Source organism: Tenrec ecaudatus, chromosome 15 (assembly GCF_050624435.1).
Source record: "Tenrec ecaudatus isolate mTenEca1 chromosome 15, mTenEca1.hap1, whole genome shotgun sequence".
NCBI lineage: Eukaryota > Metazoa > Chordata > Mammalia > Afrosoricida > Tenrecidae > Tenrec > Tenrec ecaudatus.
In genome coordinates this window covers 56,904,812-56,928,933 of record NC_134544.1, presented here as the reverse complement: position 1 = coordinate 56,928,933, position 24,122 = coordinate 56,904,812, and the positions used below count along the sequence as shown (strand labels likewise).

Below are 24,122 nucleotides of genomic sequence, written 5' to 3'. Positions count from 1 at the left end.
ATCCTGTACACCTAATTTTCTCGTGTTCTTTAGTCTTACAAAAGAAATAGAAAAGCAGAAAAGATGGTGGATGTATACCTCATAGAATAATTGCATTGTAAGTTTCGGGGGGAGGGCATGTTTAATTTATAAAACACTTGAAAGTAAAATCTGATTTTTCACGGTAATTTCCTGGTCAAAATTTTAACCAGGGGCTTGCAAAGGTTCTAAAAAAGTATAAAATATTAGTTTGGTAGTTTGAAACATGGTCTCATAACAAATACAATAGCTACCGTAGCTCTCTTTGTTTTATTTTTTTTAATATCTTTCTAAGAAAACAGGAATACCCGTCTCACCCACCTACCCAACCCTCCAAATAACAAAAAGCCCAAAAATTACAGAAGGTGAGATAGTTAAGTTTATTTTGCCAACCTGGCCGATAAACACATATGAGGTTATTTGAAGGGTGGAGAGATAAATGGCTCTGTGAACCTTTTCTCTCTAGTTCTCAGGTCTCTTACTCTCTGATAGTCGGACCAGGGTACAGCCGCCTTAGCCAGTTCCCTGCTTCAGGTGGCAAGACTCACTTCCTGCAAGACATCACTGAGGAGAAGCCACATGGACCTACTCTGATGCAGTTCTGCGTGCTTGAGCAGTCATGGGGAGACCCCTGTCAGTGCTGAGATGCTTACATGTTCACTGACTTGGCTTTCCTCCTGCAGGCGCCATCATTGCATGTATTTTGTGAGATGGAGGAGGACTTTGTGGATTGGTGTTGGACATATGGGCTAATGTTGGACTTAAGGGCTTGGACAGCACTGGGTTAGGATGCTTTCTTAATGTACACTTAACCTTTATAGAAAACTCTCTTATACATTTGAGTTTCTCTGGATTTGTTTCTCTAATGTACCCAGACTGACGCATAAGGTCAGTTTGAGATCTAAAAGGATAAAAATCCTTAAGTTAGGTATAAAATCAGCTATTTTTTCAGAAGTGGACTGAACTTGTAGAGGGAATGATAATTACCAAATATTTATAGGGTTTTTCTACCAACAAGCTATTTGACTAATGACCCAACTTGGCCAAAGGTGCTTCATCTTCACCGGAGATTTTCAGACTTCATATCTGGCCTGTGTTGCACTTAATAAAACTTTGTAAGTTTTGAGGTTTCGTGTTAATTTGTATGTTACTTTATTACGATCTGCAAGACAAATACATAAAACTTTCCAGGATTCTTTGCAGTTCTTCCATTATCCCTCTCTTTTATCATGTCCCTGGAATAGACATATCTACTACACCAGTGTTCATTTAAAAAAAACAACTTGTATCAGGAATTCTGAGGACTTTTAAGGTCAAAGGTTTGTATATTTAAAGTGGAAAAAAAAAAGATGGTAGAAAACTACCGTTACCAGGGAGGGCTGCAGGCTCAATTTCCATTGCTCACATTTCCTATTCTTCTCTGACTCTTGGAAAGTTAAGTTCTTTGTTTGCTTTTACAAGACCAAGTACGCGCCCTTTACTAGTCCTCTGCTTCCTCCTCTGCCGAGGGGCTCTCTATTCCTTCTGGATCCTTCCAATCTTCTGTGCTCGATGCTAATGGGAGTAGATTAAAAATGAAAGAGGAAGGTAGATGGCCCGCAGATCGATGTGGCCTATTTATATCATATGTTATGAAAATCAGACTATATCTTTAGGGTTTCCTAGAGATTTAAAAACCCAGGGTTGTAAATTAGAGCCATGAAGGCAAAATGTTTCTAGGTCTGCTCGGGTAGTAGTGAGCTTTGTGTTGGGCTACTAACTGCAAGGTCAGCAACTCTAAGCTTCTAGCAGCGACAAAGGAGAAAGATGAGGCTTTCTACTCTTTATGGGAGTAGAGGCTGTCAACCCACAGGAACACTTCTCCACCCTGTCGCATTGCTGTGAGTCAGCGTGGGCTCCATGCAGTGATGCTGTGTGTGTGTGTGTGTGTGTGTGTGAGAGAGAGAGAGAGAGAGAGAGAGAGAGAGAGAGAGAGAGAGAGAGAGAGAGAGAGAAGGGGGAGTGTAAAATGTAGGAGCCTGGTAGAGCTGTCAGGTAAGCGTTAGCATTGCTGATCACAAGGTTGGAAGTTCAAGTTCAAACCCACTAGCTGCTCTGAGGGAGAAAGATGAGGCTGGTCTCCTGTAGTAACGACTTACAAAGTCTTGGGCATCCTATTTAGGGGTATTGCTGTAATTCTGAATCCACTCTATAGCAGTAGGTTTGGGTTGTCTTTAGGCAAAATGATTAAGGATCCCCTTCCTATCATTTGAGTGTACTGTGTTAAATCATAATTGGCTTGTTTTCATGACTTAATTTATAGGAATGTACATTTAAATGTTTTTGCTTCAAGGTTAAGAGTATATTAAACCATTTGAGGGTTTTTTCTCCTCCACTATTACACTGAAGTGATGTGAGTTGCTATTTTCAAAGTTAGTAGATTTGTGTCCTAAATCTACCAATGAAGCTGACATCCAGAAATGTTATGTCTCAATATTTTCAAAAGGACCATTATTCGATTAACTCGCCAGTTTTTACATAAAAGACTTTATCGTGGAAAAATGCAGGTACCAGCCAAACACCAAATCTATTGCTATTGGGTCCATTCCAACTCATGGGGACCAGACAGGATAGTATAGAACTGCCCCTTGGATTTCCAAGGCTATAATCTTACAGCAGGACCTTGCCACGTTTTCTCCACAGTGTGGGTAGTGAGTCTGGGCACTCTGAATGCAGGCGAGACTTCAGGAAACCAGGCCCTGAGTTGCAGTCTATGTTAGCCTTGCCCTTTTGAGCAAGTTAGGTAACCTTCCTAGACTCAGATTCTTTAGAAGAAGCAGAATTAATACCTGTCCATCTCCTGGTAGTGTATTAGGATTACTGGGCTATCAAGGAATTAGCAATAGTAAAGTACTTTCGAAGCATACCATAAAACATTACCAAAGTATAAAATATTATACTTTTATAAGATTATAAGTTATATTGTTATATAAAATATTAAAGCCAAATAGTTTATCACAGTATAATATCTGCTAATGATTGGGTTAGATACATTGTTTTATTTTATTTTAAAAAATCATTTTATTGGGGCTCATGTAAGGTTTATTGGGGCGCAAAACAGACCCAAAGATCCAATTGGCAAAGTTTTAGAAGCAGGCTTTATTGAGAAGCTTGGGGGGCGGGTTCAGCAACTCAAGGTATTGAACTATTGAAGCCCCGCAGTGGGGAGTTCTGGCTGCGGTTTTATACCCCCTGCTGGCAGGCACAGCTGGGGAGGATCTGGGCACACAGGTGCTTCAGAAGGGAGAAGGTTGTTAATCTTATCTATATGTCAGGGAAGAGTGGAGTGACCATTTCTTCAAAGAACGTCCTGGCTCTGGGGATGTTTGGTTCTCAGAACTTGCGGTTTTTAGTGAGGGGTGTGTTCTGAGAGCTAAGGTGGAGGCGCCGAACTCAAAATGGAGTCCCTTGTGCCAAGACCAGGCATACTAGACTTTGCCTGATAATGAAAAGGGGCGGAGTTGGTTTCTTCTGTAGTTGCTTCCTGCCGGTAATGAACGAAGACCAAGGGGAGGGGCTTTTCAGGCAGAGTACTGGGAGTTCCGGCTTGGCACAGGGTAGACAGGTTGGTATTGCTGTAGCATCATCTGGTGAACTGCTATACGGGTGATTTTGCGGAGTGAACTTTGCAGGAGCTGGATGAGACAAGGAGCAATTAAGAGCAAAATTATAACTAAAATTATGGGTCCTAGTATGGGGACTAGGAAGGAGTACAGAGAAGAGTTCCACCAGGAAGAGGATCCATCTGTTCTGAATCTGGTGTTTTGCAGCTTACAGTTTAGCTTGTTGAGGGTCTGGACTCTAGTTTCCACAGCTCCTACAACTCTTATCACAATCCATCCATCCTTCCATTGTGTCAAGCACATTTGTACATTTGTTATCATCATCATTCTCAAAACATTTGCTTTCTACTTGAGCCCTTGCTATCAGCTCCTCATTTCCCCCTCCCTCCCCATGCCCCACTCCCTCATGAACCCTTGATAATTTATAAATTATTATTATTTTGTCATATCTTATACTGTCTGACATCTCCCTTCACCCACTTTTCTGCTGTCCGTCCCCCAGGGAGGAGGTCACATGTAGATCCTTGTAATCGGTTCCCCCTTTTTCTCACCCACCCTCCCATTACTGTCCCAGTATAGCCACTCACCCCACTGGTCCTGAAGGGATCATCCGCCCTGGATTCCCTGTGTTTCCAGTTCCATTTCTTTTTTAACATTATTTTTGTTTCATTTCTCCACCTCCTTTTAAATTGTCTACAGTGCATTGCCAGTAGCATCATTGTGGGGTGGGAATCAGACTTAGAAGCAAAGTACAAGATGCAAAAATGGATTAAGGGGATAATCTCCCCAGAAGTACATTAGAAGTTTTAAAGAAAAATAGTTTTGATCGATATGTAACACACTCACACACACCCAAGGGGGACAAACAACAGAAACACGTGTGAACTGAGAGAGCGGACAGTGTAAGATATGAAAATAATAATAATTTATAATTTACCAAGGGCTCACAAGGGTGGGAAGGTGGGGGAATGAGGGTAAAACGAGGAGCTGATACCAAGGGCTCCAGTAGAAAGATAATGTTTAGAAAATGATGGTGACAACAGGTACAAATGTGCTTGATACAGTTGATGCACAGGTTGTTATAAGAGCTGTAAGCGCCCCCAATAACTGACTAATGAAAAAGAAAGAAAAGTAGTTTTACAGATTGCAGGGAAGGCCTGAATGGGAAAATGACCCTTGTGAAGAGCGTCTGCGCATTTATTGTTGAGCATGTTGGAGATGTTTCAGTACGTGTGGTCGTGCTTTCGTGGTGCTGGTGATGCGTGGAAAAGCGCACTGCATGCTATTTTAGCTGGGGGAGATGGGGGGGAGAGTACTAGGGAAGCTCAGAACAATGAATGTACTTGAAGAACAGGACTCTTTTTTCCTTTTTGAGAGTGTGTGAGAAAGATGGGCTGTGGCCAGACTTTGGAAGGCCTTGAATGCTCTGGTGAGATTGGTGCTTAGTTTAGCAAACACTTCGGGCGTGTCTGTTGATACTATTAGCTGTACTGGAGTTGACCCGACCAGGGAACAAAACCCTGCCTGGCCCTGTGCCGTCTTCTTGTACTGCTGTGATCACAACACTAGCTAATATTCATTTTCATTAGCTAATTTTTCACAATGAAATTGCCAGGCCTTTTTTCCTAGTCCATCTTGGGGTAGCCATGCTAAGCCCTGTTCAGCATCATAACAGTGTGCTGCTTTCCACTGTTGGATGGATGACAGTTATACATGGAATGATCTAGCCAGGAATCCAAGCCGGTCTTACCCACAAGAAAAGCGAGAATTAAGCTACTGAACTGCCCCTGTCTCCAGGCCTCTCAGTAGGAAAACTAATCACTATCCTGAAAGGTAGCTGCCAGCCATGTGTATTTATCAAGCACTTAAAAGGTTGCTGACTCAATTGAGATGTGTTTATAAGTAAAACTCACATTAAAGGGGGGTGGAGGGAATGTAACATCACGTTATCAATGTTTATACTGATTATATGTTCAAATGGTTAGATAAGAGTACATTAAAAAAAGAGTACATTTAAAAAGTAGGAGCCGCGGTGGTGTAGCGGACACAAGTTTGGCTGCAGTCCACAAGGTCAGCAGTTCGAAACTACTAGCTGCTCCTCAGGAAAAAGATGAGACGTCCTACTCTTTATTCCATCCTGTCAGAAACCCACAGGGGCAGTTCTACCCTGTTTTATATGGTCGCATTGCCCCGATGGCAATAGTTTGGTTTTCTACAGAAATAAAATGTATTATTACAAAGCCGTTGAAACTTTTACTAAGCAGAAATACCAAATTGTGGAGCCATTTACCTTTTGACATCTCCTCCATCTAGGTGTAAATACTGGTGAAGTCCATGTTTTTATCTCTTAACTCTCCCTCAAAGACTCCCACAGTCTTCCCTTCTACACCATGTCAGAACACCATCCTTGAAGGACCCTAACTAGGTGTCTTTTCCGGATTCTCTGAGTTTAGGGAACCCAAAGAACTTGGAACGGGCAAGGCCAGGGCTGTAGGATGTGGGTGGGACGAGGTTTCCAAACTAGGCTCCTCTAGAACAGTTCTGTCTTTCTACTGTCGAAGAGTGAACACGTCTCGAGGGGAAAACGGCTCTGTGCAACTTTCCTAACCTTTTTTTCACCCATGTAGTTTTTTATTTAAAAAAAAAATCTTCGTAATAAATACCTGTGATCATCTTAGGTCCTTCTAGAAAATCTATCAAAATTAGCTCTTTGGAATCCTCAAAACCAGTCACCATAGTTCTGAGCTGACTTTGTTGTGTTGAATGTAACGGACCCAGAAGATCCCCTCAGAATCCACTGTTTTTATTGGACTTGCGCTCGCACAGTCCCCTAATGAGCACTTGCCTGCAGCCGCCTGCTGACAGCAGACACATGTGTAACATGCTTTGTTTGGAAGGAATCTGTGCATGCGTGAAGTAGTCGTAGCAAGACCTTGGGACTGACCCTCGTATACTCAGATGCAGAACCGTTTTCTGGCCAGAATGTGTTCCTGGGGCAGACCACCTTGAGCCACACTTCTAGCACTGTTACATCGCTGCCTTCTGGTCTCTCAGCTGGATGATTGTGTTGGTAAATACCATCTCTATCTAACTTCAGGGTTGTTTACAAAAAAATGTCAAAATTTTTCTGGTCAAGAATGGTCTTTTTTGACATCTACATATGCAAATATATGTATATATGAGGATGGGGAAAATAGACCTATGTGCATACATTTATAGGTTTAATATTAAGGTAGCAGAAGGACATTGGGCCTCCACTCAAGTACTCCCTCAATGCAAGAATATTTTCTTATATTAAATTACCATTTTATGATACTCATCTTCCCGACACAACCACTGACTACAAAGTGGGTAAATGAGCAAATGTGGTGAAGGAAGCTGATGATGCCCAGCTATTAAAAGATATAGCGTCTGGGGTCCTAAAGGCTTGAAGGTAAAAAAGCGGCCATCTAGCTCAGAAACAACAAAGCCCACATGGAAGAAACACACCAGCCTGTGCGATCACTTGGTGTTGAAGGGATCAGGTACTGGGCATCATCAGAACAAAAAAAATCTTACCATAGTGAATGAGGAGGGGACTGCAGAGTGGAGACCCAAAGCCCATTTGTCGGCCACTGGATATCCCATTACAGAAGGGTCTCAGGGAGGAGATGAGCCAGTCAGTGCAATGTAGCAACGATGAAAGATACAACTTTCCTTTAGTTCCTAAATGCTTCCTGTCCCCACTCCCATCATGATCCCAATTCTACTTTGCAAGTCTGTCTAGACTAGAGGATGTACACTAGTACAGATAGGAACTGGAAACACAGGGAATCTAGGGAGAATGATCCTGTCAGGACCAGTGGTGACAGTGGCAATACTGGGAGGGTAAAGGGAGAATGGGTTGGAAAGGGGGAACTGATTACAAGGCTCTACATGTGACCTCCTCCCTGGGGGACGGACAACAGAAAAGTGGGTGAAGGGAGATGTCGGCTAGGGCAAGATATGACAAGATAATAATTTATAAATTATCAAGGGTCCATGAGGGAGAGGGGAACGGGGAGGGAGGGTGAAAAATGAGGAGCTGATGTTAAGTGGAGAGCAAATGTTTTGAGAATGTACAAATGTGCTTGACACAACAGATGTATGTACGGATAAGAGTTGTATGAGCCCCTAAAAAATGATTTTTTTAAAATGGTCTTTTTCTTAAAATACATGAAAATAAACTAATTTGACAAATCTCATGCTTTAATTAATGTAGAGGAGAGCTTTTTAATTTGAGAGATGGCATTATAAAAATCATTGTTTCGTTCATTGTAAACCATGAATGAACAGTTCAGTGCTAATTTTTAAAAAGTGAAAATAGAGTATATTACAAAAGGGATAAAAAAGGGAGCGGCTTCATTTTAAGCAATCTAGATTCTTTGATTTGCTTATATTTTATTATTTTAACTTTATATTGTGGACTAGGTGAAAGTCTGTAGAGTAATTGTGAGTTTTACATTCAACAATTCATACCTATCCATTGCCGTTCCCTCAGTGACCCATCACTTGTCCCACGTTGTCCTGTGTGTCCTGTTTCCTAACCCTCTGCACTCTGTCCTTGAGTGAAGGCTGCCCTGTTGATCTTGAATGGCTGATTGTTTTAATATGGGGGTACGTTCAGTTCTAGATCTGAAAAGTGACTAAAGTCCATAGACTTGGGGGTTCCTAATTTTTTGTTGTGCCCGTAAACCTGAGTCTCATTATTTTGAGTTTTATCCCGTATTATTTTGTTTGTGAATGATACTTTTTGTGGAGAAAATGTATTTGTCGGCTTTTGACTTGAAATTTTGTGTCCTATATATTGACTGTTTCTCAAAAAAATATTTGCCTTTGTAGATCTGATAATGGGCTGCATTAAGAGTAAAGAGAACAAAAGTCCATCCATTAAATACAGAACCGAAAGCGTTCCCGAGCCCATTAGTACAAGCACCAGCCAGTATGGAGCAGAGCACACTTCAGTGACACCTTCGTCTTCAACAAAGGGGACATCTGTTAATTTTAACAATATTTCCATGACACCTTTTGGAGGATCCTCAGGGGTGACACCTTTTGGAGGAACATCTTCCTCGTTTTCAGTGGTGCAAAGTTCCTATCCTACTGGCTTAACAGGTGAGATTTCAGTGAACCATCCTGGTGTAAATTTGAGAACGTGAACTTGGGCAATATAAATGTGAGGTTTATCTGTGGTAGGAAAAATAACTTACTGGGGGGCTTTTAAAATAATTACCTGTATACTCGAGTACAAGCCGACCCGAACATCAGCCGAGGCACCTAATTTTACACCGCATTAGAAATGTGCTGAAAAGTACTCAGATATAGTCAAGTATATATGGTATATGTTAAAATTGCTGTCTCTACCATGGGAATTAAGGCTTTATTGGTTATATAGCTGGGAAATTTTGTACTAATTGTATATTATATCTTGGGTTATATCATTATTTCACTAATTCATTATTCAAATATTTATTGACTATTTGTCATATGGCAAGCACTGGGGATATAAAAATTGGCATCAAGTATCCCTCCCTCAAAAATCTTAAAGCTTCTCAGTGTTGGAAAATGCTGTGTACTATTAAAATAATAATTTTTAAAATCCCGAGACTTAGATAGTTTAAGTGAATTTTTTTCTCAGTCATAGATAATAGATAAGGAGAGCCCAGATTTAATATCCTAATTTAATAAAACTCCATTTATTTTATAAATTCTATATATTTTCAGAGAATAGGATAAAAAGATGGTCCTGCATGGAGACAAATACTGTATTTTTTTAAAAAGTAAACTCAGAATTTTTAGAAAATTTTTAAAAAGAGCAAAAGAGCCACATTTTTTTGTAGAGTCCCTTTGCAGAAGGCAGGATGCTTTTTCCTTGCAAGAAACAAAACAGGTAGCTTAAACAGTAATGGAGACTCTTGACACAGTAGCTCCAGGTTGCCCGCAGCAGAGAGAGACGAGGGCTTCATCCTGTTTTCTCCTGCAGCCCCGGAGTGTCCGCTTCTTCCTTTGACTTGGCATAACAGGTGCCACCATCAAACTGAGCACCACCGGTCCTATGAACAGCCCGTGGGGTGAAAGGGAAAGCGCTTCTCAAAGCTTTACCCACGGACCAATCCCATTTTCTCATGAGCTGGCAGTTGGAACCTACTAGCCGCTTCCCAGGAGAAAGCTGCAGCCATCTGCTCTCATGAAAATCATAGCCTTGGAAACCTCGTGCAAAGTTAGTGCCAGGTAGAGAGAGACGCGCAAGACAAGCAAGGCTTCTGCCGGCATGGCAGCATTTAATAAGTAATGGGGGTTTTTTGTCTTAGTAATGGTTTTTAAGTGCTAAGAAGGAACTAGCCAGCATTATTGGTGGCAGATGCCTTTTAGGGGAAAAGGGCACCTTAAGAAGACATCCTTTGAAGTGAGGTTTGATGGATAGTGGCCTAACCAGGTGGCTGGCCAGAAAAAGCATTCGAGGAAGAGGAAGTAACACAGACAGTTCAGGAAGTCTTGGTGGACGTGTTACTTCTGAGGACTAGCGGGCCGACCACCGCGAAACCAGGTGGAGGGTGGGGTGCTGCGGAATGGAAGGGCTCAGCAGAAGCCCAGGATTACGTAACTCTGGAAGACGTTTAGGCTTTATGCAGAGCCAGAAAGAAACTATTGAAGAGTTTTAATCACAGGATGTCCATCACTGAATTTCCTTTTATAAAAACTCTGGTGCTGTGTGGAGATTGAATGTTAGGGGTTAGAAGGCTACTGCTTTCAGTTCTCCCAGTGAGAAATGACAAGGACTTTGAATTAAAGTGGCAGCGTGCAAATGGAGAGAAGCCGATAAATAGATACTTTAGAAGCAGAACTGTTGCTTAGGCAACGGACTGAATAGTGGTGCCCTTTGTTTAGGTAGGGAGACTGAGGTAAATACAAATTGGAAGAGGAAAACCATGCAAGCGCCTGGTTTGGTAACAAGTTTTGAATGCTTATTTGACTTTCAAGTAGAGATATCAAATAGGCAGTAGATATATGGCCGTGGAATTTAGAGGGGGGATCAAATAAATGAGGTAATAATATAGTCGATTATATTTTTCCTTGGGTTTTGTATAATTTTGAATTTTAAGACAGGTCTTATATTATCGCCTATATTTTACAGTATTTTTACTTATTAGTCTTTCCATACTTTTACTATCTGCCTTTTATTCTGAGAATTTTTGAAAACTAAAAATTGATCTGGCAACTCTGGAATTATGATGTACAGTATGTACATATTCAGATTAAGAATGGTAATACAATTATGGGACTTTAACCTGGGTTGAGTAATTTGTAACACTGAAATCCCATACATATTATAAAAGGCTATTCTCTTATTTTTTGGAGGGAATTAATAGTTTGGCTGTTCAGTATGCTCATTTCTGAAGCATATGCATACAATGCTAAATATAATACTGTTATATTTAGAATATATACACTGTAATTTATATCATATCCCACCTTGCCATTTGATTTCTAAGGAAGCTAGTCATTTTTATCTTTATATAATAAACATTCTTACTAAAACCCAATTATGACTGTTAATGATTAATTGGTTTTATGAACAAACATTTCATGTGTTGATAAGAAACTGGGGTGACCCGTGCTGCAGCGGTGTCTGTTACTTTGCAGTGCTTTTTCTGCCAAGGAGTTGATTTACAATGTTAGTCGCCCTCAAGCTGGGGTGTTGTTGCCATGCATCGGGATTAAACTGGTTTCCACGTGCCTGTAAGATGTTAGCATTTTACAAACAATCTCATGGAATGTCTTAAAAGAATACTCCATAAACTTGAAAAATTTAGTGCCCAAATCTTCAGCTTCTATAAAACAGATTTTTTGAGATTAGGAAGAAAACTGTCCTTAAGAGTTTTGTTGATATTGTTTGATGACAGTGGTACTGCATTTCTATTTCATTAATGTATATATAAAATTTACATGGTTGTTTTTTTCCTTTAATAGGTGGTGTTACTATATTTGTGGCCTTATACGATTATGAAGCTAGAACTACAGAAGATCTCTCATTTAAGAAGGGTGAAAGATTTCAAATAATTAATAATACGTAAGTGTTCTGAGCATTTTGTGAGGGAGAAATACTAGTGGAAATGTGGTTGTTTACAGCTAAGCCACTGGGCTTGCTGATGGTTTCTGCTGCCTGGGTTGGACGGTGCATTTGGCGTCGCCAGGTGTGCGGCAGGCAGACTGTACTGCTATCCTGCAGCCAGCAGGGACTCCTTCTGTACATTGGAGTGATGTGGTTCTGCCACAAGCAATCGAGATTTAGGAATCGTGGTTCTTTAAGCCTTGCATGCAAGTACACATGCAAGTAAGTACATTACTTTAAACAACCAAACATGAATTTTAGTTCTATGGGTGATTAAAGATCTTCAGTGAGGCGCTCCTGTACGCCAATAGCATTTTTCTTACATAATTCTTAGACTTTTGTCATTCAGTGACCCACCCTAGAAAATTTGTTATGGAAAATAGAGTACATAATTTTTCTGGTAGGCATTAAGAATCCCTTTATAACTTCTGAAGTCATGCATCTATGATCTCTTTGTTTCCTGTCATTGTTTCTTCCCATCTGCTACTAGTTGTTTTTCTAGCACATAAATTAGAATCATATATTTGTCTATTTTCAATTTCTTTTGGAGCCAGCAGTTGTCTTTGAGCTAAAAGGAGACTACAGCAGTAATGACCACCATGCCCCTCGGACCCCACTCCTCAGCCCTACGGATTTGCCTCCAGGGCAAGTCTATGTTCGCATCATCTAGGTTCCTCCACACATGCGGTTTCCTGTTTGAGGAGTGTGACTTCGTGTCTCACTCCATTTTTTTAATCGGAGTAACCTTGCTCCTCCTCCAGGATCCTTCTTCGAGGAATCATTTCCCGTTACTCTTCCTGTCTGTCAGGCCCATCCCCACCCCTTGCGTGGAGAGTTGCTTCTCTTTGGTGTTGATGTAGCGGCATCCGGTGCAAACCTCGACCATAGCTCTCATCACACTTCTGAGTTGTCATTTGTCCCTTGTCCTTCTGTTAGACCAGGAATTCTCAACCAGAGGCTGAATCATGCAGCACACATTGGCACTGACTGCTAATGGTTTTGATTGCCATAACCCAGAGGCTGCTACCGCCCCCCAGTGGGTAGAGGCCAGGGATGCTGCTAGAAAACCCTCTGGTGTATGGGGGACCCCCCACAGCGAAGAGCCAACAGCCCAACCTGCCAGTCATGCCAACGCTGGCAAATCCCTGCTCTCAGACAGTACTTGCAGGGCAGCACCAAGTTCTTATCTCTCTGGCCAGCACTCCTTGGTACAAAGCTTGTCATTTAATAGATACTTAAGAAGTATTTGGATAAATCAATAACTGGCTGTTGTGTGTCATCAAATTGATTGTGGCCCTTGATGCCAGAGAGAGAACTCTGCCCCTTAAGATTTCCTAGCTGTAATTTCTACAGGAAGGCAGCCTGGTGGCACTGTCATTGTGACCGCTCACCACAGTGTTGGCAGTTCAAAGCCCCAGCTGTTCCCGCTAAAGGAAGTTGAGGCGTAAGCTTCAGTAAAGACTTAGGAGCCCTGTAGAGGGCTGCAATGAGTCAGAATTGACTCGGTGGCGGTGGGTCTGGTTCGGTTTTGGAAATCTTCGTGGTAGCAGAACACCAGGACTTTGTCGGCTGAGTAACTGTAGATTCACACTGTTGACCTCTTTCACCAGGAGCCCAGCACCTAACCATTTTGGATCCTCTACATTGATAAGCAAAGTTTTCATTTGTGTGTCTGAAAGCGCTTAAAGATACTAGCAGACAACAAAACACCTATTCCAATTGCCTTAGTATTTTCGTTCCGTTTTTTTAGGGGTTAAGTTCACCCCACGCATCTGTGCAAGGAGCACGCGGCGGCTGCGGACCGGATCCGTGGCTGTGTGCACCCACTAGCCGCTCCTGTTCCAATGTAGATAGTCTGTTTTGAATGCTTAACTTCTGGTGAAGCAAACAATGCACGTAATCTTTAGAGGCTGATTCTAAATTTATCTTCCTCATTAAAGATTGATAATATTTGCTCTCAGTTTTGGGAAAGTTAGGACGCGTGTGTTATAAATCACACAGTTCTCACATCTGGACGTGAAGTTTAATTCCGCTCCTCTGTGGATACTTGTGGGCATTTTGGTAAATATGCACTGTTCCAGGAAGTCGCTGTCTTCAGCATTACCACCGTTATCCCTATCTGGGCAACATGAGCACCGGCACCAGCGCACCTTGCTTTTTTCCTAAAAAGAATACTAAAATTTGATGTATTGTTAAGAAGGAAAGCATTTGTCGGTAAAACAGAAGTCCCGAAACATGCTGCAACATAGATGAGCCTTGAGAAACTCTATCATTGAAAAAGGCAGTCACGGAAGACCACATCTTGAATGATTTCATGTATGTGAAATGCCCAGAATCGGCGACTCCATAAGGAAGAAAGTTGAGTCGAGGCTGCCAGGTTTTGAAAGGTGGGGAGGAACAGAAAGTGGCTGCTAAGGGCCACCAGGTTTTTCTTGGGGACGATAGGAATATTCTAAAATTGTTTGGGGGCATGGTTACACAACTCTGTGAGTCGACTAAAAACCTTAATTGTATACCTTAAATGGGTGAATTTTATGGCATGTAAATGACATTGATAAAACTTTAAAAAATGAAGCAGTTGATAAAAGCTGAGTAATTGGAAAGATTTCCCTCTCAAATTGCTTTATTGGTATGAATAAAAAAATTTTATAAAAAAGAAATTGTAATTAAAGCGTGTGTGAGGGATTTTCTATTGTTTGGTAGAGAAATATACAATTATGTTTTCCTTACTCTTACCCTCTTAATTCATGTAACCTCTTTTTGATCGTCCTTTGAGTGTAATTCTTAAATAAATTTCCAGCCACTCTTGGCTGAGAAAAGATGCACTAAATAAATTAGTGCCTAAATAAAAAAGTGAACATCGTTTCTCTTCCCTACATCAGACAGAAGACAACATTGCAATGTATCTTATCTTGATAAATATCTTATGGTAATTGCTGTTTTATGTTTTGCAGGGAAGGAGACTGGTGGGAAGCAAGATCAATTGCTACAGGAAAGAATGGTTATATCCCTAGCAATTATGTAGCGCCTGCAGATTCCATTCAGGCAGAAGAGTATGATATTACTTCATATTTTATTTATTCTTTTGTTTTTTTAAAATATCTTAATGCAGACTGTACTTAGCCACACTTTATACACACAAAATTACACACTGATCTTAATACAGCTAATGTATCATATTAACAGGAGATATTCTTTAAAAATTAATAATTCATGCATATGCATAGTAGTATTTGCTTAAGTGGAATCATAACAAATCTGCATTAATAATGGCAGACATTATGCCTGGTTTCTATCTTTTATTATTACTCAACTTGTTTTTAAAAATTATAATAACCACTTTTAAAAATTTATTTTTGGGATAATTTTATTGGGGCTTCGTATAACTCTTGTTATAATCCAGACATCAGTTGTAGCCGACATATCTGTACATATATTCCATTGCTCTTTTCTGGACATTTACTTTGCATTGAGCTCTTGGGATCAGCCTTTTTTTCCTACCTTCTTTTCCCCTCCCCCAACCCTTGAGATTATAGATTGTTACTTAGTTTCCAATCTCACAGGGTCTCCCTTCCCTCTGGCTTCTGTTGTTCTTCCCCCTGGATGGGGTGTGGTTATGAGCCATTCATTGCAGTCGGTGCCCACTTCCTCCCCTCCTCTTTCCCACTTTCCCCTACCTTTTTGGTATCTCTATTCCTGTTCCTGGGTTCCATGTGTTGTGAGTTTTATCTCTTGCCTATACAGGATCTCGTCTAGTCCAGAGTGGGAAGTGGCACTGGGGTCATGGTAGTTGGGGGGGGTGGTGGTTGAGGAGGCCTCAAGGGATCAGAGGTATATTGCGTGATCCATTAGTGCTCTACTGCACCCTGATTGACTCAACCCCTCCCTGCGACCTCTCTGTGGGGGGATGTTCCATTGTCCACAGATGGGCTTTGGGTCTCCACTCTAACCCCCCTCCATTCTCACCAATGCATTTTTATTCATTTGTTTACTGTTTGTTGTGAGTCTTCTGATGCCCATTGCCCGGTCTTGATGATACCTCACAATTGCACTGGCTGGTGTGCTTCTTCCATGTGGGTTTGTTGCTTCACTGCTAGATGCCCACTTTACTTCAGTCATTTAAGACCCCAGACACTATATCATTTAATAGCAGGGCACCATCCTCTTGTCTTCACCACATCTGCTTATGCATTTTGTCTTTAGGGATCATGGGGTGGGTGAGCACCACAGAATGCCAATTTGTTAGAACAAAGTGTTCTTGTATTGAGGGAAGAATAACCCTTTTTTTGTTTTGTAGATTTTCTCACTTCAAAAATTTACTTTTGTTAATTAGTATTGTGTCAACATTGACTTGGGTGGTTTTACTGTCATTCTACGGGAGAGTGCCCTTGCCCTAGACACACACACCACAACACACAACACACACCACAATCACATCACTTACTGCCATTGAGGCAATTCTGACTCATCGTGCCCCTACAGGACAGAGTGGAAGTGGCCCTCTGGGTTTCCGGGACTCTTTACTGGCGTATAAAGCCTCCTCTTTCTCCCTCGAGGAACCTGGGTGAAGAGTAGATGGGGTCTGGGCTATGTATGCTTCTCACATCTTTTCTGAAACTTATAATTTTTTTTTAAATTAAAAGCCCCCCATAAGTGACAGAACTTAGTTTTAGGTCAAACCAAGTTTATCTGGATCCACAGACGCCACTTCATTTTTATGGCACAGCACCTTACGCATGGCGAGCTCATTTCATAGCAGACGCCTTGTCGGTCTTTGTTCTCTTTCCTAATCCTGCATCACTTTCTCCCCATCACTCCGTTCTACTAGGCACCTGGCTTCTCTTGTGCCCGTTTGGATTCTCTTCTCTCCTGTGCGGTTCTCCAAAGCAGAGACTCATTTTTGTTCACAAAACTAGACTACATCAAACCCACACTAGTGTTTACTCCTAATGATTTGGTTATGATACACATGGGGTCACCATGAGTCAGAAGGGAGTCAACGGCATGGGTGTGTTTAGCTTTCCGTTCTTTTTCATGCTGTCATCCTACTGGCTATGGACGGCCACATAGTTGCTGGTACACTGTGCCCTTCCTGTATGGCTGTCTTTGCTGTCTGTCCTCCGCTTACTGAGAGGTGTCGCTCAAGAAACGTCCAGTAGTCAACACCTGGAAATGCGGTGACAGAGTAGATCCCGACTTTCAGCTTTTTAATGTTCCTATTTAATAAATAAAAGTCTGTGGTTCCATTTTAAACCGTTTCCTGACAGCTGAAAACTTGTGCCAGCGCTCTTTGCCTGTTCTTTGCCCTGCCCCACTCCATTCTTTGAGACGTCTATATAATCTTCCTGACCTTTACCCCTTGCCTACTGAAAACACCATTCGTTTTTTTCCCAGGTGGTATTTTGGCAAAATGGGTAGAAAAGATGCTGAAAGATTACTTCTGAATCCTGGGAACCAACGGGGCATTTTCCTAGTAAGGGAGAGCGAAACTACTAAAGGTATGGATATTGTTACAGTACTGTGAACATCACATTTTTCTTGGGCAGAATTGTGAGAAAGATGCAGTTTAAAATATCCCTTCTTGCTCATAGGTGCTTACTCCCTCTCGATTCGTGATTGGGATGAGACCAGGGGTGACAATGTGAAGCACTACAAAATCAGAAAACTTGACAATGGTGGATACTATATCACAACCAGAGCACAATTTGAGACTCTGCAGAAATTGGTGAAACACTATACAGGTAGGTGAATGCTTCAGAGATAAAGATGGCTTCTTGTGTTCTGTTTTGTGAGGACAGAATCCCTGTCTTCATGTCCGGCACAGTACTTACACATACTTCACGCTCAGTAATTCCCATGTCTGAGGAACGGAAGGGAAATAATACCTGCCTTACTACCAGATTTGCATTCTTGGATGCTCTATTTAAATCTTTTGAGTCTTGTGTCTTACTGGCAGAGTGTTTACATTAGAGTTGCCATTCATAATAGATGAATTCCAAGATTGTGAGACTATATTTTAGGCAGTAAAGGCTAGTATTGTATTTCTGGACCCTTACTAAGACTATAAGACTAAAACATTTACATAAAAAGCAAAATCACATAATCAGTTTGGGGTTCTTCCCTGGGTTGACGGGAGCACATAAGAATTCCTAAAGTAGAAACGGAGTAAAATTGGATCTGGAGATGCATTTTTTCCTGATCAATTAATGTGTAGTAACGAGAAACACTCTTTAGCCTTTCAAACAGCATTGGTGTTACGTAGTATTGGTGCCTCTGTCTCAAAAGTTTTCATTGACAGTGAATGCATCTGAAAGTCACGGATTGGTAGTGGCAGAAGGGGCTTCTCCCGAGCCATTTCTGCTTCTGTGATAGCCTAGTGCAGACAGCCTGCCAAGACACCCGGGCTGGACTCTGGTCAGAAGTGTTCCCGAGCACGGCATCAGGTGGCATACCCTTGTCCGAATGGGAATGCTTGTGGCGGGCAGCAACGAGGAAGTCATAGCAGGGTTGGCCCGTCAAGCCTTAGCAATCTGGGCTTCCTTGCCTTGGCGTCTCCTATATTTAGAAATTAACCTGCTGGCTGAAGATGTCTCTTGACATCAGTAGTTAGAAATACAGGACAGCCCAGTGGTCCGAAACCTAACTTTGGAAGCAGACAGACCTGCAAAATCAGTTCTGCTGCTTGCATGCTGTGGCGACCTTGGCAGAGTTGCTTTTCTGTGAGATTTGCATGAGATATTTGTAAAGGGCTGAATTCTCATACTGCGACATTCCGTTACTGTTCAGTAACTTGATCCTTTTGTGCGTATGTTCCTAGAGCAGTGGTTCTCAACCTTCCTCATGCCGCGACCCTTTAATCCAGTTCCTCGTGTTGGGGTGACCTCCACCAACCATAAAATTCTTTTCGTTGATACTTCATAACTGTCATTTTGCTACTGTTATGAATCGGGTGACCTCTGTGAAAGGGTCATTCGACCCCCAAAGGGGTCATGACCCACAGGTTGAGAACTGCTGTGCTAGAGTAACACTGATAAAGCAGGTGATGTTTCGGCTTTATTTGCTGTAATTTAAACTTGGTGAAACATGGAGATATAGGTCTTCATTTCTGTGAGTAGTTAATTGTAAAATGTAGCTTCTTCGTTTATCTAGAGCACGCTGACGGTTTATGCCATAAGTTAACCACTGTGTGTCCAACTGTGAAACCCCAGACTCAAGGTCTAGCGAAGGATGCTTGGGAAATCCCCCGAGAATCCCTGCGGCTGGAGGTTAAATTAGGCCAAGGCTGTTTTGGAGAAGTCTGGATGGGTAAGAAGCCTGCACTGCTTTTTGTTGCCATTACTCTGCTGTAGAGCCTCGTGTCACATTTTTGATAAAGTAAATTCAGATCTTTAAGGTAATTGCTCTCGGTGGGAGTGAAGGCGTCAGAAAACCCTCCACTGTAGAGGATGCCTTAAGATGTGTTGTTTCTCCAGGGACCTGGAATGGAACCACAAAAGTAGCCATCAAAACACTAAAGCCTGGGACAATGATGCCTGAAGCTTTTCTTCAAGAGGCTCAGATCATGAAAAAATTAAGACACGACAAACTTGTGCCGCTCTATGCTGTTGTTTCGGAAGAGCCAATTTACATTGTCACTGAATTTATGTCCAAAGGTATGTGTGCATTCTTGAACTCTGAGGGTATTTATGTTGGTAAATTTTTAAGTCTTTATTTCTCTGTGTAGTGATTTCTAATATAAGATTTTTTATATAAACATTGGAAAAGAGAAATAATGAGCTAGTCGTAATAGTTCCATTTATTTAGAGAATAGTAGAAAATTAAAAAGGAAAATTAGGGTTGCAGAAGTTATTTTCCATGTAGATTTGAATAAAGGAAATGGATATGTGGTGTTGGTGAAGATACTGAAACTGTCATGGGTTTCCAGAGAAACAAATACCTGTTTGCGTGGACAAAGTGCAGACTAGAATGCTCCTTAGAAGCGAGGATGGTAAGACTTCACCTCATGCACTGTGCATGTTTATTAGGAGGGACTAGTCCCCGGAAATGTTCACATCGTGCTTCGTAGCGAAGAGGGTCAGAACAGACGAGGATGCCCTCAAAAAGATGATTGCCACAGTGGCTGCGGCAATAGGGTCACACATCCTCACCTGAGTCAGCAATTGTGAGGATGGGGCAGGACCAGGCAAGGTGTTGTTCTTTTGTACTTAGGGGCTCTCTGAGTTGGAACTGACTTGATTGAATCTATCAACAGCAATAAAAGGGAAAGAGTATTGGTACAAATTGAATTAAAATACTGCAGTGTAAAAGAAATCTGTATTTTTAGTCCTAAACCAATCAGATATAACTAACCTTTAAGCTCAGAGCTCTAGGAAATGCTCTTTTCACCACTATCAGTTGATATCTGTGGTTAATGCTGAATGACTTGGAGTGACTAATGCTTTAATTTTGAGTTCCTAGCTGAACACTTAGAAGCTTCGTTAAAAGCCAAGTTCATTCACGGCTCATGTGCTTTCATAGAGCAGACAGTCGATGAGTGCTCAGGGTGTATATTCTCTCCTGTACGAGATGTTGGGGAAGAAAGTAAGGCCCCTTCTTACTTTGAAGAGATTTATCTTTCCATTGCCCTCAGAACCACCAGCAAATAAGACTCCCTCAGGAGGGAGGCCACGGGAGTCTCTGTCCAGTGATTTCAAACAGAGATACGCAATATGTGCCTCTTACTCTGAACACCTCAGTTTTGTCAGTCACTTGTATTACTAAAATTAACATATATACCTACCAGAATGCTTTTACCCATCTTGTATCACTTTTTTGTAAATTGTGGTGAAAGTAGACATAAAAAGACATTGCTTAATTCAACAGTTCTGTTTGTGTATTTCAGTGACGTTGATTACATGTGTCATGTCCATTGCTTTCAAAACTAAAACTCCCCTTCTCACACCTACTGATAATCATTGATAATCTTACACATTGTCTTTTTTGTGACTGACACAGAATACTGTGTCCAAGGTTCCCCGTGCTGTGGCATGCACTGGGGTGCCATTTCATTAGGGCGGACTGCTTAACAATCCATTGGAAGTGTGTACCTTCAGTGCACTCATCTGGTGATGTTTCCATCGCTTACCCCTTTTAGCCATTTTAGAGAGACTCCTGGTGGTGTCGTGGTTACGCATTGGGCTGCGATCCACATGGTCAGCAGTTTGAAGCCACCAGCAGCTCCGTGGGAGAAAGACTGGGCTTTCTACTCCCGTAGACAGTTACAGTCTTGCAAACTCACAGGGGGTTCACTGGGAGTCAGCACTGACTCAATGGCAACAGTGCCTCAGGGAACACTGACACAAACATTTCTGTTTGGGTTCCTCCCTTGACTTCGGGTGTATATTTAGGATTGGGATTGTTGACTCATCTGATAGTTCTTTGTTCTGTCTTCAAATTTATCTTGATCATCTTCCAAATAAGTTAGTTTTTTTAAAATTATTTTATTGGGGGCCCGTACAATTCTTATCACAATCCATACATCTATCCATTGTGTCAAGAACATATGTACATTGGTTGCCATCCTCATTCTCAAAACATTTGCCTTCTACTTGAGCCCTTAATATCTGCTGCTCATTTCCCCCCTCCTTCCCCACTCCCCCCACCTCGTGAACCCTTCAGCATTCATATATTATTATTATTATTTTGTCATATGTTACACTGTCTGACGTCTCCCCCTGCCCTCTTCTGTGCTGTCCCTCCCCCAGGGAGGAGGCAATACGTAGATTCCTGTAATCAGTTTCCCCCTTTCTACCCCACATTCTCTCCACCCTCCAGGCATTGCTGCTCTCATCACCGGTTCTGGAGGAGTCATCTGTCCTGGATTCCCTGTGTTTCCAGTTGCTATCTGTATTTTGTTTTTCAAACCACTGATAAATGTCACTTTCTTCTGTAGACCATCTTGGTTTATTGGTGTGGTTCCATCTAGTGGTGACAGGGGTAACTACAAGCTACCCATGTGCTTTAAAATCGAAGCACACTCATGCCATCGAGTCCTTTCCAACTCAGAGCTACCCTGTAGGATGGAGCAGACCTGTCCCCCCCACCCCCCGAGAGTTTCTGAGGCTTTAAGTCGTTATGGGAGCAGAGAGCCTCGTCTTTCTCTCGGGGACTGATGAGTTCAAATGACTGACCATGCAAATAGCAGCCCAGCGCTTAACCCACGAGGCCACCATACAAAATGATTTTCTCCCCCGAAATGGGTGGAGACCCAAAGTGAAGAATGTATATAAGTTATTAATTGATAGCCAAAATACACATAGAGCACGGAACACTTTATTTTTTTATTTATTATTAGTTGGGATTTAATACATAGATCATTCCAAATTTCAATCATATCAATTAGAATGTATAATTGCCACCACAATCAGTTTCCAAACATTGCCTTTCTGTATGGAGAGGGACATCACCTCCCGTTGACCCCACCTCCACCGCTGGACCTCCCAAACCCCTAAGGGCACTTTAAAAAGGATTTTCAACTGACGGTGTGAACTCGAGGAAGGAGAGAGAAAAGGGACAACAGGTTCATTCCATGAAGATATTAGTAGCAAAAGAAATACATGTGTAATGAGGCTAAGGCCAGTCATTCATCTTTGCCTTTTGATTTCAGCGATTATTTGATGAGGGAATGTGTGTTGTCAGATTACTAGCTAGGATTATTTCCTGGTGGGAGGCTAATCCCACTTTTCTGGACACATAGGTCATCTTCTTGCTGGGTTCCCACAATCTAGTTCGTGTTATTGCCTTCATGCGTACTTGGGTTTTCCTGTTTCTTAACCGGCCGACCCACTACCCTTCCTCAGATTCTCTTTAAGTCACCCATTGAAAGGTCCCCAGTAAGATCCTAGTCTACTGTGAGCATTATGCAAACCTCCTGAAATCTTTATAATCAGGCTCTTAGAGAAGCTACCAGCAGCCAGAATATGTCGAATGCTTTTCACGTACGAGCACCCTACCAGGTATACATTGTCAAAGAAATAAAGCCACCCAAATATTTTACATTGAATTTGGATTAAAAAGACCTAATCTTGTGAAGAGTTAAAAGTAAACAACAGTTCACTATAAAACACCCCCTACACACACACACACACACACACACACACACACAAAACAAAGAAGCTGCAGGCTAGAGCTTTAACTACCGCGTGTTTGATACATTCAGTGGATATAATAAAAATCGGGGAAGAAACCAGACATACTGGAATATGTTGAGAAAGATTGCTGGCAATGGCACATAACCTTTAAGGTTACGAAGGCTATGTGAAAGGAAGGGTCATGGTATTTCCTCAACAGGAGGAGAACAGGAGGAGAGGTAGACAAAGCCATGGATGGTAGAAAGCATACTAAAACCTGCTGAGACAGGCTTGTTTGGGAAGAGTGGTTAGTATGGAAAGGTAAGTAATTGACAGCAAGGCTAGAGAGGCTGTGGGATCACTTTCAGGGTGGCTTTAAATTGATGTCACTGTGGTCTTTTGAGTACTTACTTTCTACTTGACTTTCAGAGGACCCGTGAACTTCTGAAGTTACGTGTAAATTTTTACATGTTGATGTGTTTTAGTGAAACTAGTTGAGTATAGAGGTAATCCCAGACTCAAAGGAGATCTGTTCTTAAGTGTGTCTTTAAATTAGATTTGAAGATACATTGGGAAAGGTGCACATCATTCTTGTTTAGCCTTAACTGTACTGCAAGAAAAAGCCTTTATTGTGTACGTGTCTGGCTGCTAAATGCAGTCAGCAATTCGAAACCACCAGCTGCTCCTCAGGAGCTCAAGGGACAGTTCTACAGTGTCCCCAGGGTTTGCTGTGAGCTGGCATCAACTCAAGGGGAGTGAGTTAGTGCCTGTGAAAGTTGGTTCATTTCTTTCAAAGTGATAGAAAATTCACGTACTATTAAAAGACAAGTTCACATCGTCCAAAATCAGACTGGATTTACTATATACCTAAAAGTGGAATTAAGCGGTCAAATGAAATAAAAACATTTGTTTTTCTGACAGTATTGGCCGGGTATTTTCCAGTGTAGACATTACTAATTAGTCCTTGTGGTAGCATATTTGAAAATTCCTATTGTTCTACTTCTGTGTCATACTTGATATTGCTAGATCTTTTAAGCTTTGGCAATTTGTTGGTACAGTCTCCCATTTAATTGGTTTTGTATTTTCCTAATGAATGATTGAGCATCTTTTCAGATTTGTCAACTGTTCTAAGCTTCTTGTGCATTGTTTACCTGCGTCTTTTAATCGGTTTAGGTTGCTGCTAGTCATTTAGGAGTTCTTTATCTTGTTTGCTTTTAATCAGTTCATGGCATATTTTGTCAACTAGTTGCACAATTTCCTAAA

At 41.6% G+C, this 24,122-nt stretch overlaps 1 protein-coding gene across 3 annotated transcripts in view; it reads left to right on the top strand.

Annotated features, from left to right (window-relative positions):
• The window catches only part of YES1 (YES proto-oncogene 1, Src family tyrosine kinase), a 73,801-nt gene that overhangs the window by 36,982 nt on the left and 12,697 nt on the right, over positions 1-24,122 (top strand). For all 3 annotated transcript variants that reach the window (XM_075533274.1, XM_075533273.1, XM_075533272.1), the window contains exons 2-8: positions 8,481-8,753; positions 11,610-11,709; positions 14,706-14,804; positions 17,146-17,249; positions 17,343-17,492; positions 18,901-19,056; positions 19,224-19,403. In XM_075533274.1, the coding sequence (XP_075389389.1) occupies positions 8,489-8,753; positions 11,610-11,709; positions 14,706-14,804; positions 17,146-17,249; positions 17,343-17,492; positions 18,901-19,056; positions 19,224-19,403 (1,054 nt within the window). In that variant the 5' untranslated portion in view covers positions 8,481-8,488. The remainder of the gene's footprint in view (positions 1-8,480; positions 8,754-11,609; positions 11,710-14,705; positions 14,805-17,145; positions 17,250-17,342; positions 17,493-18,900; positions 19,057-19,223; positions 19,404-24,122) is intronic.